At 41.7% G+C, this 17709-nt stretch overlaps 1 protein-coding gene across 1 annotated transcript in view; it reads right to left on the bottom strand.

Moving 5' to 3' along the window:
• col28a1a (collagen, type XXVIII, alpha 1a) overlaps positions 1-17709 on the bottom strand; it is a 120433-nt gene that overhangs the window by 74064 nt on the left and 28660 nt on the right. The window contains exons 10-18 of the mRNA XM_047383882.1: positions 11572-11625; positions 11407-11475; positions 11207-11275; positions 6352-6420; positions 6101-6169; positions 5943-6011; positions 5768-5836; positions 1928-1996; positions 1751-1822 (exon numbers count right to left, since the gene is read on the bottom strand). Of these exons, the coding sequence (XP_047239838.1) occupies positions 1751-1822; positions 1928-1996; positions 5768-5836; positions 5943-6011; positions 6101-6169; positions 6352-6420; positions 11207-11275; positions 11407-11475; positions 11572-11625 (609 nt within the window). The remainder of the gene's footprint in view (positions 1-1750; positions 1823-1927; positions 1997-5767; positions 5837-5942; positions 6012-6100; positions 6170-6351; positions 6421-11206; positions 11276-11406; positions 11476-11571; positions 11626-17709) is intronic.

Raw genomic sequence — 17709 nt, forward strand, 5'->3', positions numbered from 1 at the left:
AAAAGTGAAAGTTTCTACATTGTAACGTTATAATTGAAAACTTTCATCGATTGTATTAAGACTTTGATAGACCAAAGCAAAGTAGCAAACTACTATGAAGCAGAAGGAAAACCATACATGTTTTTCATTAATTTTTTTTTATCCTAAAACTGTGTTCAGCCACCTATACTTTAATGCTTAATAAAACCCAGTGCAGCCAGTTGCCTTCAGATTAATTTAGGCTGGGTATAAAAGCTGTTCTGTTTCTGGCCTCAGAGGTTTGTTAGAGAACATTAGTGAACAACCACCATCATGAAGACCAAGGAACCCAGTACACAGATCAGGGAAAATGCAGAGAAGTTTGAAGCAGGGTTGGGTTCTACAACAATATCCCCAGCTTTAAACATCTAACAGAGCTCTGTTCACTCTATCATCTGAACATGGAGAAAGGATGGACCAACTGCAGACCTACCAATACATAAGGGCCCACCTAACCTTATAGACTTTGCAAGGAAAGCATTAATGAGAGAATCAGCCAAGAGGATCATAGTGACTATGGAGGAGCTGCAGAGATTCACAGGTCACATCATTCCCACTGTGAAATAAACCAAAAAATTGCTAATGTGAAACATAGTGGTGGCAGCAGAATATAACAGACCACAGCACTGTGTGGAGCTTTACACCACTTGTACTGGTCGTCTTCCGCTTCATCCGGGAACGGGTCGCAGGGGCAGCAGACTCAGTAGAGACACCCAGAAGTCCCTGTCCCCAGAACCTCCATCAGTTCTGAGCTCCTTTCTAGATGGCCGAGCTCCTCACCCTATCTCTAAGGGAGTGCCCGGCCACCCTGTGGAGGAAGCTCATTTCCGCCACTTGTATCTGGGATCTCGATCTTTCGGGCATGACCCAAAGTTCATGGCCATGGGTGAGGGTAGGAATGTAGAACGACCGGTAAATCAAGAGCTTCGCTGTTTGGCTCAACTCTCTCTTCACCACAACGGATCCTATGTGCTTTCTTTCATATTCTAGAATTAAAAACTGGCTCACAGTTCATCTGCTTAAAGGTCCTTCTCTCCTAGATGAAGCCACTGAAGAAGCTACTACCATCAATGTTTTACTTTCCTTTCCCAAAGAAAGTTCTCCTGGATCAGTGCTTCTGTTCAGTGCACTGTTTGATAATTAGGATTAATTGGAATGTATGTACCCAACTTGAAACCTGTATGATTCGATTTAATTTACTTTGTAAAGTGCCTTGAGACAACATGTGTTGTGAATTGCAGCTGTATAAATAAACTGAACTGAAACTGAATTGAATTGAATTGTTTTTAATATTTTTTGGACAAGGATTGCTGTAAAATCAAGGACTCTATGCCATCAGCTTCCTTAGACAGACAACTTTTAACCAGTTGGCATTATAAATCGAGTTAGAGTATGCTGCATTATAACTAGCTTTAAAATGGAATGCATGCAATGGAATTTGAATATCCATATGATTGGATTATATTGGACTTATTTAACGATTCATTGCTGGATAAAGATCTGATCTATCAGACATTTGTTTTGAAGTGCTGCTCTATAAAAAGAAAACCTAATTAAGGTGCATTAAATTACTGTAAGACATACCCAAATCCTTCATTATAACACATTCATAATCATTACAAGGCACACATCAGTACATTTTCTGGAACCCACAACTTGTACTTCTACAAGTGAATATTTAAAACTGAATCTCATCCATTGTGAATGTTAACTTGAAGAAACTCAGGGTCACCTTAGGCCCAACACTTCCATCTTCACCAGGAATGCCAGGAATCCCAAGAGACCCATCTGGTCCTGTCTCACCCTGGAAAATTATCATTATTACATCAGAATATCTCTAGAGGTGTTTTCCATCCTTTGTTCCTTTTAGTGATCATTTTTTTGTTTAAACAGAGTTTGGCTTTTTTACCTTGGGCCCTGGTTCACCTGTGCCTTTTTCTCCTTGAGGACCTGGCTCTCCAGGGAAACCTTGGTCACCCTGAAAAAGAAATCAGAATTCCAGCAACTGACTGTTAATGAATATATGTCATCAGTAATGGTTGTATTTTGTTTTTCTAAAGTGAGTCAACAGGAAATGAGGGGGGGGGGGGGGCAATGGGAGGGGACACGAACTCGTGACAGCTGCATCAAGGACCAAGGCCTCAGTACCCTTGTTTTTGTCTTATTAAATGATAAATCATATTAATGTGGTTACTAATAGGTTAACAATTGATTCTATAACTGAGTAGATGCCATATGAACAACTGAAGTGGTAATATTTTGATAAATATTGACAATAAATACAATACAATAAATAAAATTCACAATAAATATATTTTCATAATATATCCCTCTTATTACTTTTACTAAGTGTGTGGTTTAAGATCCCTGACAAGGAGCATTTAGGCCTTAGAAAAGTAGATGTGAGACTAATACAAATAATCAATATGATTTAATGAAGATGATATGATTTCCATTCAATAAATATGGTGGTGCAGTTTGTAGCACTGTTGCCTTGCAGCAAGAAGGTCATGGGTTTGACTCCCATCCAGGGTTCCTTCTGCATGGAGTTTGCATGTTTTCCGTGTGCATGCATGGGTTCTCTCCAGGTACTCTGGCTTCCTCCCATAGTCCAAAAACATGTCTGTTAGGTTTGTTATGGATGTATGATTCTGTGGCCTTTTCTAATCATCTCTTCGCGGCCCTAATTAAACATATCTGCCGTTGTTGCACTGGTCACTGCTACAGCTTACACAACAAAACTATTGATTTCACATAAGATGCAACACATAGTCAAGGATAAAGTGATACAAGAGGATGACACCCTTTAGGAGGGTTAAGAACAGGCATGGATAAAAGCAGGATTCACGCTCCATTCTTTGCTCCTCTCGGTTCATCCCTAAGATGGGCTGAGAGGATCCTGGTACCAAAGGTGAATATCACTCTGTATCTGTTCAATTGTATACTCTGTACACTGATCATTTTGGCATTAAATCTTGATTTTATACTTAACCATTTCTCATTACTTCACAAGGTAAATACTTTGCTGGTTTTACTGGTTGGGTCTCAGAACTGGAGAGAAACTGACCCGGTGGTGCACAGGGAGGAAAAAGAGGAAAAACTCCCATTTTACAACAGGTTAAAAGGTTTCTCTAAATTGCCCTTAGGTGTGAATGAGTGTGCTTGGTTGTTTGTCCTGTATGTCTCTGTGTTGCCCTGTGATGGACTGGTGACCTGTCCAGGGTGTACCCCGCCTACCGCCCATAGACTGCTGGAGATAGGCACCAGCTCCCTCACGACCCACTATGGAAGAAGTGGTAGAAAATGACTGAATGACTTAATAAATATAATTGATCAATCAGTTGATACAGTTAATGATCCACTGCTCATGAGGCGTGGCACTTCTTTACATTATCCCTTACCTTCTACTGCAGTATTTAATCATATATCTTGTTACTTAACATAGTCCATATCTGTGAAGAAGAGCAAAGTTTGTACATGGTCTTACAAAACTTTTGGAACGTTTATTTGTATTCAGGCTCTCTGAGCACATACTTTGTGGAACCACTGTTTGCTGCAGCTACAAGTCTTTTGAGGTATGTCCCTACAAGCTTTGCACCTAATGTTTCCACATTCTCGTACTCGTACTCGTCGTCTTCCGCTTATCCGGGACCGGGTCGCAGGGACAGCAGACTCAGCAGAGACACCCAGACGTCTCTCTCCCCAGACACCTCCTCCAGCTCCTGGACCCCAAGGCATTCCTAGGCCAGCCAAGAGACATAGTCCCTCCAGCGTGTCCTGGGCCGTCCCCTGGGCCTCCTCCCGGTGGGACATGCCTGGAACACTTCCCGAGGAAGGCGTCCAGGAGGCATCCGGTATAGATGCCCGAGCCACCTCAGCTGACTCCTCTCGATGTGGAGGAGCAGCGGCTCTACTCCGAACCCCTCCCGGATGGCCGAGCTCCTCACCCTATCTCTAAGGGAGTGCCTGTCCACCCTATGGAGGAAGCTCATTTCAGCCGCTTGTTTCCGGGATCTCGTTCTTTCGGTTATGACCCAAAGTTCAGGGCCGTAGGTGAGGGTAGGAACTTAGACCGACCGGTAAATCCAGAGCTTCACTTTTTGGCTCAGCTCTCTCCTCACCACAACAGACCGCCACAGCGACCCATTACTGCTGCAGCCACACCGATCCGTCTGTCGATCTCCCACTCCATTCTTCCCTCACACGTGAATAAGATCCCGAGATATTTAAACTCTTCCACTTGAGGCAGGAACTCCCCTCCAACTTTAAGAGGACAAGCCACCCTTTTCCGGTCGAGAACCATGGCCTTGGACTTGGAGGAGCTGATCTTCATCCCAGCTGCTTCACACTCGGCTGCGAACCGCCACAGCGCATATTGTAGGTCTTGGCTAGAGGGGGTCAGCAGGACTACGTTATCTGCTAAAAGAAGAGACGAAATTCTCTGGTCCCCAAACCAGACCACCTCCGGCCCTTGGCTGTTCTAGAAATCCTGTCCATAAAAGTTATGAACAGGACCGGTGACAAAGAGCAGCCCTGCCGTAGTCCAACATGCACCGGGAACAGGTCTGACTTAGTGCTGGCAATGCGGACCAAACTCCTGCTCCGCTTCTACAAAGACTGGATGGCCACTAATAAAGGGCCACTGATTCCATACTCCTGGAGCACCCCCCACATGCCATCATGAGGGACACATTCCACATTCTTTTATGCAAAATAGCTCAAGCTCAGTCAGGTTAGATGGAGAACATCTGAAAGTATTCATTTTTAAGTCCTGATATTTGACTGGCCTATTGTAACACATAATATGTGTTGATCTAAACCATCCCATTGTATCTCTGGTTGTGTGTTTAGGGTGGTTGTCCAGTCTCTAGTCTTCTGCAGTCTCTAACAAGCTTCCTTCCAGGATTGTCCTGATTTAGCTCCATCCATCTGATGTATTCTGACCGGCTTCCCTGGCCCTTATGTAGAAAAGCATTGGTTGATCACAAAAAATACTACTTAAACAAAATATTTTTTAACAACTGGTTAAATTGGTAAAATGGTAAAGGGTTACTTTTTTCTTGAGATGGCATTTGTTGTGAAATGGAGCAATATAAATAAACTGAATTAATGAGTGATCTTTGAGCCAACACGTGGCATAATAAAAATGTGTCATAATGCCCATTAGGCAACATGAGCTTGGGATTCCTTTGGAAAAACTGTCACACAAGGATGTATTATGCATGGACCATGACATCTAGCAAATTTGCACAGAAAGACCATAGACCTAAGGGCAATTTGGAGAGACCAGTTAACCTACCAGTCAGAATTTTGGACTGTGGGAGGAAGCCAGAGTACCTGGACAGAACCCACACATGCACTGGGAGCACACACAAACTGCAGAAAGACCCCAGCATGGGATGTGAACCCTGGACCTTCTTGCTGCAAGGCAACAGTGCTACCAACTGTGCTATATTCATGTTTCTGAACAATATCTTATATAAGGATTATCTGTTGAAGACAGACTGAACTTTTCAGATTCGTTGTTTTTAAGATGTTCTATAATGTTCTGAAGAGCCTCGTAACAGATGCAAAACCAAATTACCAAAATAAAATATAAAGCAAGTAATGTTTTGTTCTTTTAGCCACACAGGCCCACTACCAGGTTTAGTAATATTGCTGTTGTGAACTCTGTTCCCAGCTGTTAGTACCTGCAGTGTAAATGCTATGGTGTCGACTGTCAAGCTTTAAATAAAATTCTGTTACTAACCTTTGGTCCAGCAATTAGCAGTCCAGGAGGTCCTCTGGGACCGGAAGGGCCAACAATTCCTGGGTCACCCTAGAAGCCAATGACAATAATTTACATTTACAATATTAAAATGCAAATGTATAAAGATGAAGAATATGCTAAATTAACCAAGTTCTAATATTTTCATTGGCCTTGCCTTTTCTCCCTGTGCCCCGGCACCTGGAACCCCGATCAAACCTGGAAGCCCAGGTTCACCTGTGTTTCCCTTTAAGTCAGAATGGGGTGTGTTGTTAAACTGTGCAGCTTTTCATCTTCATGCTACATGTGTTTGCAGTTCAGTCAATCTAATTATACCTTATCACCTTTGTTCCCAAGTCCAGGAGGTCCAGGACTGCCTTTGGGACCCTCATACCCCCTGTCACCCTGTTATACACAGAAAATCCAAGAGCTACTTCAGACAAATGTGTTGTTTTTTTAAAGTTCGGGTTAACTCAATACATTTCTGTGCATCTTTTTTTTTCTCTGTTTTGTAAAGTTAGAAGAAAAACACTAAAATCCATTATATTCATGTTGTGTGCAGTGAGAAGACTTGTATCAGAACTTACCTTTGGTCCTACATGACCCTCACCTAGAAATCCTGGAGGACCTTGTATTCCTGAAGGCCCTCGTGGACCCTAAAACATTAGTACAAAAACAATATTATTTTTATGTGCAAGTTTCCTTTTACACACAGTTTGTAACCGGCCACCAGATTGTTGGACCACTTGTTTGCTGAATATTGGACCATTTGCACGTTGCTGGACGCCACCAGGCCTCCTGGCGTTTTCGGCCATTTTGTATCCAGGACAGTCCGTGCCTACCGCTCCCGTTGGCCCCCGCGGCTGATAAGACAGGGGCGTCGCAGCGCTGAGGCCACCGTCAACTATATAACAGAGGATGAGATGACCCACCATTTGCCTTCAGCTGGAGACCGTGACACGGTTACCAACATCTGAAGCATCACCTGGAGAAGAGTCCCGAGTGGATTTCATTTATTCTCTCTTGTTGGCCAACAAAGAATTCATAACTGAGGTTTCTGGAATAAGAAGGCCAGAAATTTCACTTTGCCGATCGAAGACGTGAGTTTAACACGTAACTAAAAAAAACACGGAGTTTCAAGGAGACAAATCGCCACCTTGTTTTGTCCTAGTCGACTGTGATGGTCAGATCATATTTTCCCTTTCGCCAAGGAGTCCAGAGGACGAAGATTGACCACTTTTCCTAAAGTTAACTGTGGACGCAAATTAACTTCCAACTTCCACCCCATTCTCTCTCAACCCCGCTCACAACGACAAGTAAAACCAATCCTTTATTTTTGTTTCTTTCTTAGAACGTCTGGGCAGGGTACAGGAGGTTTTAGTGCGATGAGATTCGCTATTTAATCTAATGTGTTCTAAATGATATGTGCATGTAACCTTTTTATTGAAACTTTGATGTGCCATGTTATATGCCTGGAAGCCGCTGCGCTACCCAGCTTTGTGTGTGTCTTGCGGGGTTGTTGGACACCTGAGAGCAAGCGCAGGTGCGCTGTAAGACTGGACTGTTATAATAACCTCATGGTGAAATTCACCATTTTCTTTGTCTTCAACCTTACTGCTTATTAGCTTGCCGCCAAAAGTTTTATAACTCTTTGTGTGCTCAGCCCGCGCAGCGTTGGGGAGGTTCTATGACTGAGTATAACTGAGTTACAGTTGGAGCTGTGCCCCCAACCTCCATTCACCACCACATCCCTTTGTCATATTATCATTTTTGCCATAACTGCTGGTTTGATCACTGATGTTTTGCTTTATTTTGTTTAGTTAGATATTTTACCCCTTTTGTGTTGAACTTTGCATGTTTGAGTAGGTGAAGATTATTAAATCGGAAGAGCGAGTGTATCAGGGCTGTGATTTAATAAATATTCACATAGATAAAGAGAAGGCGTTTTGTGTTTATTTTGTGCAAGAGTGATTTGTCAGTCAAGATAAGGCTGAAGTTCCACACGTTTCGGCTGAAAAGGTCGATTAAACAGTGACATCTCTGGTAATAGTTATTAATTATTACTCAGTATTTAATGGTTGTAATTACCAAAGGCGTTGAGCCACAATTACAACACCAGAAGACATCTCTAGTCTCGATTCATAAATGAGGATTTTGGTTAAGAAATTAATTTAGTCAAATTATGATTTTTAATTATAATTATTGATAAAGATTAATCAATCAATAATCATAATTCCAACAAGATCTATACATTCTAAACTGATTAAATGATCAAATATGTATTTATTTAGCTGAAGCAGTAATACCCAGTAGAAGACAAGTAATGATAGTGATATTGTTTCAGTCTTTCAGGTAGCTAACTTCTTTCGTTTCTTTCACCTTTTACTTTTCAGGGGTCACCACAGTGAGTTATCTGTCTCCATCCAACCTTATCTTCTACATCTTCTTCTCTCACATCCTCTACCTTCATGTCCTCTTTTACTCCATTCATAAATTGTCTATGTGTTCTCCTTCTTGGCTTCCTGTCTGGCAGTTCCAGTGTCAGCATCCTTATAACAGTGTAGTCACTATGCCTCAACTTTTCATGTCTTAACCATCTCAGTCTGGCCTCTCTTGTTTATCTCCAACACATCTAACATGAGCTGTCTGTCTGATGTACTCATTCCTATTCCTATCCTCCTCTCAAAGAGACCCTCAACATCTTCATCTCTGATACCTCCAACTCTGCCTACAGTTTCTTCCTCAGTGCCCCTGTCTCTAAGTCACACAACAATGCTGGTCTCACCACCCTCTTGTACACCTTTCCTTTCATCCTTGATTCAGTTTCACTTCCACCTTGAACTACTCTATTTATTACACTAGCATTTGCACACCTCACCACAGTCTTACTGCTCTCACACATGCCCTGCACCACTCTAACATACTTCTCTTCTACTCCAGACTTCCTCATACAACACCGCAGCTTCACTCTGCACCCTGTCATTTGCTTTCTCTAGATCTACGAAAACACAATGCAGTTCCCTCTGACCTACTCTTTACTTCTCTATCAACATCTTTAAAGCAAATATAGCATTTAAACTAGTTTTTCTGCTCATGAAACAAAACTGCTGCTCACAGATGCTCACTTCTGACCTCAGTCTAGCTTAAACAACTCTTTACTATAACTTTATTGTATGACTCATCAACTTTATTCTTCTGTATTTGCCCCAATACTACACATCACCCTTGTTCTTAAAAATTGGTACCAACACAATTCTTCTCCATTCCTCAGACATCTTCCCGCTCTTTAAAATCTCATTGAACAGCCTAGTTGAAACCCTACTGCCGTCTCTCCTATACCTCCACAGGTTTATTGTCAGAACATCTGCCTTTCCACTCTTTATCCTCTTAAATACCTTTTCTTCATATTTACTGATCTTTGCTACTTCCTGATTCACAATGGTCACTTCTGCTCTTTGTTCTCTCTCATTTTCCTAATTCATCAACTCTTCAAGGTACTCCTTCCATCTTCCTTTCACACTTGTTGCACCTGTCAGTACACATGTTCCATCTTGGCCCGTAATCACCCTAACCTGCTAAACATCTTTCAACTTTCACCACTTTGTCCTCTGCTCTGCCTTTATCATCTTAATTTTCCTCTCTATCAGAGTCTTTTAACCCACCACCATCCTCTGCTGTTTAGCAAAACTTACCTATTGCTATCTTGCAGTCACCAAACTCTACACATGATGTAATCGACTCGTGTCCTACCTCTGCCCTTGTAAGTTACCCTGTATTCCTACCTCTTCTGGACGAAAGTATTCACTACAGCCATGTCCACGCTATTAGCAAGGTCTTCCGCCATCTGTCATTCTGCATTCCTGTTTTAGATACCAAACCTGCCCCTCACTTCCTCATCACCTCTTTTCACTGCTCCAAAATGTCCATTAAGATCTGCACCAATCATCACTGTCTCACCTCTGGGGACATTCTGCATCACTTCATCTAACTCACTCCAAGGTTTCTTCCTCTCCTCTAACTTACCTCCTACCTGTGGTGCAGTCACAACACACATCGCACATTCAATTTCTAGCTTCAGACTCATCACCCTATCTGACACTTATTTTACCTCCAGAACATTTCTCACAAACTGCTCCTTCACGACAACTCCACCAATTCTCTTCCCATCCACACCATGGTAAAACAGCTTGAGACCTGCTCCTAAGTTTCTAGTCTTGCTACATTTCCACCTGGTGTCCTGAACGAAGTATGTCCACCCTTTTTTCAACTTTCAATTTTAAGTTTTTTAACATTTAGTTATAAACATATGATTGTATTTATATTATGTGATTTGCAACAGCCTATTAGGATTTTAGGAGACCGTTACAATGAAGGAGTTACAAACAATTCAAGTAAATTGCTGAAAAACTCCAGATGTTTTTTTTTTTAACATAAAACACAAGCATCTAAAAGTCAAACTGTTTTCGAAACAGTTAGTTAAATGAATTAATGGTTCCATCAGGTGCAGTCTAATCTATGTAAAAGATTTCTCTATCTACAGATAAGAAGTATGTTGCACAATGTAACTGTCAGGAATGTAGAGTTTTGTGTGTGTCTATCTTTTGGAGTCCCTATGTTCTCCATTAGAGGGCGCACTTCCACCTGTGCATGGGGCGTCGGAGGCCTGATTCCTAACAGGTGTGCTATAGCACATCTGTTAGGAATCAGGCAAGATCGTCCGACGTACCCCCTTCATCTGCATCTCACACACACTCAGACCTAACCCCCAGATTCAGCTCGTTCCACTGGCGTCATCATCTGCAGCCACCTGTAAGCCTGCATTAGTCTCCTTCCTGAATTCTCTGATCATTTTGCTCCTGCTCACATCTCCTCTCTTCCCCAGTGCTGTTGCAGTCTATTTCCCCTGTTAGATCTCTCTAACCATTTTTTCATTGTATTCAATAAACCTTGTAAACTTTTTCTAGTCTGCTGAGAGTGTTGTGCATTTGGGTCAGGCACTTAAACAAACCATGATACTAACTGGCATTTATTGGTCTTTGACAAAAACATTAACCTTACCAAAAACAAAACGTTAGCTTGGGCCTGGACTGTCATTGACTTCTGGATGGTAGCCGAGGGGAACACTCAGAGTAAAACTGTAAAATAAAGTCTATTGCTTTTTTGTTGTTGTTGTATTGTAGGTATTGCCTAGGTTACCTTTTAAAAGTACGATTCAGATCAAACAAAATCAGAATTTAAGAAATGCATTTCGTATTTACTCTGGTAATTAAAATTGGTTTCAAAATGTGAAACATTTAGGTGAGGCAAAAGAGCAAAAATGGAAGAGATCTGTAAGGAGCAAACAGTTTTTCACAGCACTGTATTTGAAATGATATAACTCTCATTCTGTTTAGCACCTTTGTAGAAGTGTTGTTGTTGCAGTTTTATTTTTGTCAAACTCACCTGAGTTCCTGGCACACCAAAACCCATTGGTCCAGCTGGACCTGATCTTCCTTTGCCCCCCTTGTCACCCTGAAAGATAACTTCTAAATTATAGATTGTAGACATTCCAGTGTATGTGTCATGTTCTCAACCCTTTCAACTAAGACCCACATGATTACCTTACCTTACTGATTCAAATACTGAAAGAATACATGAAATACCTTTGGACCAGGGAGGCCAACACCATTTTCTCCTGGAGCTCCAGGTGCACCCCTTGATCCCCCCGCACCCTTTTAAAACATCAAACATAAAAATCAGAATCCAAACCGCAGCTTAGCTTGTGACCTAAATAATTCTCAGAGTAACTTATTTGATATTTTTCGTACTTGAGGCCCAGGTGGTCCCTCCTGACCCGGGTCTCCTGGTGCCCCTCTGGCTCCCTAAAAAAGAGAACAAAACATGGATGAGGATTTAAAAACAGGGAGCGCATGTTGAAATGCTTTCTTTGCAAGTTAAAGCAAATTCAGTTTTTTGGTATTTTTTGTTTTTTGTTAAGATTATCATTTTCCTTATTGGGCATTAAACCAGGTTCAGTCAGGTTTGGGTGCTTTTTCTCTGCAACAACTATAGTATTTAGATTTTTTTCACATTTATAAAATGGTTTATGATCCTATGCTGATACTAATTTAGTGTCTCATTGTCCTCTACAGTCATGCCGTAACAGCCTCTCACTTCACCATGAGACCTTTTATTTAAAGAATGTATTGAGCCTGCCTTATGAACAGATTTTCTCTAAAAACTTTCCAACTAACAAGTTCTAATTTGATTGGCCTTGCTTGCTTTTCCGTCACCTAGAGGATTTAGGAGAGTAACCGCCCCACACAAAACTTATGTACCATTTCTGTCTTTCAGACAACCAAAACAGAAACATTACTTTGCATCCACCTTATTTCTATCTCTCTTGTTCGGTAATTGTAATGACGGCTTTTATTTATACAGCATTTAAAAAAAAAACATTGCACTAAAGTGTTGCACAGCAATAACGATAAAATAATTTATAGTATTACTTAAAAATAAATAAATAAATAAAATTAAGAAAATCATCATGTTTTGAAAAAATAAACTGATTTAAAAAATAAACAGTAAATAGAAAAAGTTAGGATATCAAGCTCTATTTAATTCAAAAGCCAAAGAGTAGAAATGGGTCTTTAAATGGTAAATGGACTGAACTTATATAGCGCCTTTCCAGTCTTACAGACCATTCAAAGCGCTTTACACTAGAGCCACATTCACCCAATCGCACTCACTAACGCTCAATTCAATTCAAGTCAATTCAGTTTTATTCATATAGCGCCAATTCACAACACATGTTGTCTCAAGGCACTTCACAACAGTCAACTCACATCTTGGTGTGGGGTCAGGGGGATCCGTTATGAGTATGGTGCTTGGTGGTGTCTGCTCTGTTGTGTTTGTGGGCGGATGCTGGGGTCGCATTGCATTGCCCCTGTGAGGAGGGGATTCATGGCATTTGGGTTCGGAGGCATGTGTTCGATATCTGTGTCCCAGTTGGGGGAGGTCTTGGGGTGAAATTCTTGTTAGGGCTCATGGGGTCGCGGGGGGGGGCGGCTCATGATGTTGAGATCGGAATTTATTGGGGGGCTGGGACTGTTTCGTCCTGGGAAGGCTCCGGTTGACAGGCTCGTTTGAACCAGGTAGACACCTCTTCTGCTCATGCCAGCACTAGCCTGGGCTGTTGCTTAGGCGGTCTGCCTGTCTCCACCATGGAATGAGAGGGACCACCTTCTTGGTGTGGGGTCTGGTTGCCCCTCTGGGATATCGGTACCTGGACCTGGGAATATAGAATATTTATGGGGACTGAGTGAGTGTACGACATCCATTGTTGTGTGTCTTTACGTTGGGTGTGTGGGTGTGTTTTTATGTGTATGCATGAGAGTGGGAATGTGTGATTGTGACTGTGTGCGCCTGTTTTTGTGTCACGTTGGGTCCTGGCTGCTCCCTCTCCTGGATCAGCTTAGGCCCCATCAAATGTGAGGCCAATTTCCTCCCCGCCACACTCCCTGCCAGTGGTTGGTGTCTCTGCCCGCTGGTGTATTGGTGGTTCTTGGTGTCCAGGGCTGGGTGGTTTGGTGTGTGCCGGCTCACTTCCGGTGGCTGCTTGCCAGGGCCTGGGCCCTCTGGCTCTGTCGGGCCTCTGCTTGAGGGGTGATGTGCCAAGGGGTCTCAGGTCTCTGGGTCCATGGCTGGATCTGCTCCGACATAGATGGCTCCCTGGGGCTTCTGCACTGTGGTTCCTCCACCGCTCTTCTCTGGGGATTTGTGATAGTCCTAGCGGTGGTCTTCCCAGGGTTTTTGTGCTCTGGGAAGGTCATTGGATGTCTGTGGCTCAGATCTTCTCTGTGTCTGTCTCGGGTCCAGGGGGGGAAGGTCTGTGGCTCCTCACACTCACTATTGCATATTTTTATGGAGAAACCTTACATACACAAGCTGGTCACACTTACACCCACAGGTGTTTGGATTCAGGTGTTCACAGATACACAGATGTTCTATATTGAGCCGCAGTTACCACCAAATACATCTTGCATTCATTAGTATTCTAGTATCTTGAATTGTCTTCACCCTTCTATTTCTCTCCCTTTTTCTTTTTTGCCCCACCTCTTGCTTCTTTTTTCCCTTTTTGTTTCCGTCTCTATGTCAATTGCAATTGAAATAATCCAGAAGCAATTTCTGATAAAGTTTTTTTATATATATACTGTATATCAGGCGGAGCATCATAGCATTAGCCGTAATGCTCCACTTGTGAAAGTAAATTTGTCAGGCTTCTTCTTGGTACTGAGACAACAATTCTGAGTGCTACTCTGCTGGACAGGACACGTTAACAAAAAAAATAACCAACGTGCACGCACACACGCACGCACACACACACACACACACACGCTCAAGTAAGGGCAGTTTTGGAGTCTCCAGCCGACCAGGAGAAGCACCAGGCATTCACCCTAATTTATTAGAAATAAGTTCATTTTGAATTACATACTGCAGTATTTGGCTTCAACCAAGGTGCCACAATGCCCAAGAAAGCTTTATTCCCTGGTTAGGTTCCCCCAGATTCCCCTATAATTGTGTGGGCTCAGCCCCAATGTTCCCGGCCACAGGAAACACCACTGCTCCTCATAGACAAACTACAGCTGGGATTTGAATAAATCACAAGTCCCACGAAAAGGTGGGGTAATATTTCCTTCAATATTAACAAAGTTTGCCAATTTCTAGCTTTAAAAGTAAATTAGAAGACAGTTCACAGCTAAGTGTAATTAGTGAAGTGAAGTCAAAGAAATGAAAAGTTATCTATCTTATATGGAAAATAAGTCATTTTTAGATATTTGTTTTCCTAACATCATTAACAATTATTGAGAAAGAACTTCCATCACTGGTGAAGGAATAAATGAGTTTAGTAGAGGATTATGGATTCACTCTTTTGGGCAATATTTTAAAAGTAACAATTTTAATTCTATGAATTTATTCCTGAAAATAGAGGTCTGACTTTTCCCAACACATTAGGTCTGCTATCCAACAACATGTGCCTTGTTTATACTGAGACAAGCCAAACTCTCAAAATTACTCTGTAAATGTCTGTTAGACTTGCTGGTGATTGATACCTCATAACATCAAACCAAAAAACCTTAAAAAAGCTTTAGCGGTAGATTTAAGTGGCTTTCCTGGGAACTAGAGGCAGACTAGATTGGCGCTGAACATTTGTGGAATTCTAAGAGTGGATCCTGTTGTTTTAGCGATACTGATGGGGGCAGCAACCATTTCAAAGGAAAGCAACTGGATAATATGTCCAAATTCTAATCCCCTGAAAGAAAGTCGAATCAAAGACCCCAACTAAACATTGGAAGCTTGGATTCCCTGCCTTAATAATAGGAACAAGAATATCAACATTTCACATTCCGCAAGTGCAGGGAAGGAGATGAATTCTGACTAGCGCACATGGAGGACAGGACACAACTAAATGTGTCTGTTTCCTGATGGCAGAGGAAAGTTCAATTCTGCAGACTGGTGCTAGCTGTGGGCCAAATACCCATCATCACTTTATTCACTTCAGTTTCTCATCTTTATGAAGACAAAGAACAGTGACATAGAAACATCTCCATTCATTCTGTGTTTGGGATGACTCCAGAATATTTATTTTTGTTTTCCAGAATATTTCTGGTATACAGATCAGTTCATAGTTGTCTCAGTGACTGCAAAGGGCCAAGGAAGTTCTGTCATGTACTTTAACATTTAACATGCTAAGTGAGGTTTGTAAAGTACAAGATGGAGCTCTTAGACTGGGAAGACAGGCAAATGTCTTTAGTAAATGTCAAATTGACTGACCTGGTAAAGTACTCTTTTAGTTGTACTGACCACTTAAAAGCACATTTATACTTGAGTCTGATTAACTCAGCTGACCTCACAATGTGGACAGATCCATACACCAACACACAGATCTGTAGGTACATTGCCATTGACTGATTTTCCCAGGGGCACATCCCTGCAAATCTATTCAATTCAATTTAATTCAATTCAATTCAGTTTATTTATATAGCGCCAATTCACAACACATGTTGTCTCAAGGCACTTCAAGAAAGTCAGGTACATACATTCCAATTAATCCTAATCATTAAACAGTGCAGTCAGATTCAGTTATCTATTCAAATGGGATAAAAAGTTTTTCTGTCTGACGAAACCCAGCAGATTGCATCCAGTCAGTGACTTGCAGCATTCCCTCCTCCCGGATGAGCATGTAGAGACAGTGGACAGTCACTAGCGTTGACTTTGCAGCACTCCCTCACACTGAGCATGCATGTAGCGACAGTGGAGAGGAAAAACTCCCTTTTAATAAGAAGAAACCTCCAGCAGAACCAGGCTCAGTGTGAGCGGCCATCTGCCACCACCGACTGGGGGTTTGAGAGAACAGAGCAGAGACACAAAGAAAACAAAGAATCTCTGATTCAAAAGTATTTTCTATGGGAAGGAAAAGTAAATGTTAGTGGGTGTAGCTCCTTTAGTCGTTTCATCTAGAAAGAAAGAACAGATAAACTCTGAGCCAGTTTTCAATGTTAGAATCTGAAAGAGAGCACATAGAGTTAGTTACAGTAGAAGCTCAGTCAATTGCCATGTCTAAGAGAGAGAAAGGGTTAAACACTGAAAGACAGGGCCAAGTGTATCATCGGTAGAGGGTGAGCATCAAGTTGTTGCCAGCAGAAGCATGGAAGATGCCCCTCTCCAGAAAGGTGTCACAGGTAGACACAGAGTCAGGCCAGGTGTAACTTCTAGGAAGAGAACGTAGAGAGAACAAAGATAAAAGCTGAAATAACAGCAAATAATGCAAAATTGGAGAATAGTGTGAGAATGTAGCGAAGAGGGTGAAAGTGGTCATTATATCCTCCAGCAGCCTAAGCCTATAGCAGCATAACTACAAAGATAGCTCAGGATAACGTAAGCCACTCTAACTACAAGCTTTATCAAAAAGGAAAGTTTTAAGCCTAGCCTTAAAAGTAGACAGAGTGTCTGCCTCACGGACTAAAACTGGGAGCTGGTTCCACAGGAGAGGAGCCTGATAACTAAAGGATCTGCCTCCCATTCTACTTCTAGAGACTCTAGGAACCACCAGTAAACCTGCAGTCTGAGAACAAAGTGCCCAGTTAGGAACGTATGGAACAATCAGATCTCTGATGTATGATGGAGCTAGATCATTAAGGGCTTTATATGTGAGGAGGAGAATTTTAAATTCTATTCTGGATTTAACAGGGAGCCAATGAAGGAAAGCTAAAGTAGGAGAAATATGATCTCTCTTTTTAATTTTCGTCAGAACTCTTGCTGCAGCATTTTGAATCCGCTGAAGGCTTTTAACTGAATTTTGTGGACATCCTGATAGTAACGGATTACTACATTCCAGCCTTGAAGTAACAAATGCATGGGGTAGTTTTTCAGCGTCACTCCTCGACAGGATATTTCTAATTTTGGCAATGTTCCGGAGGTGGAAGAAGGAAATCCTATAAACCTGTTTAATATGGGATTTAAATTACATGTCCTGGTCAAAAATAACACCAAGGTTTTTTATTTCATTATCGGAGGTCAATTTAATGCCATCCAGGTTAAGTGATTGACTAAGCAGTTTCTTTTTTAAAGACTCCGGTCCAAAGATGACAACTTGTCTTGTCAGAATTTAGAAGCAGAAAATTTAAAGTCATCCAAGTTTTTATGTCTTCAAGACATGCTTGTAGTCTAACTGGTAGGGCTCATCAGGATTCATGGATAAGTAAAGCTGAGTGTCATCAGCGTAAAAGTGAAAATTTATTTTATGCTGCCTGATAATTTGACTTACTGGAACCATATATATAGTAAAGAGAATTGGCCCAAATACTGAACCCTGTGGTACTCCACTATTAACCCTGGAGTTTAAAGATTTTAGCTTCCCTTCATTGGCTGCCTGTTAAATCCAGAATAGAATTTAAAATTCTCCT

The sequence above is a fragment of the Girardinichthys multiradiatus genome, chromosome 13 (assembly GCF_021462225.1).
Source record: "Girardinichthys multiradiatus isolate DD_20200921_A chromosome 13, DD_fGirMul_XY1, whole genome shotgun sequence".
In the NCBI taxonomy this organism is placed as follows: Eukaryota; Metazoa; Chordata; class Actinopteri; order Cyprinodontiformes; family Goodeidae; genus Girardinichthys; species Girardinichthys multiradiatus.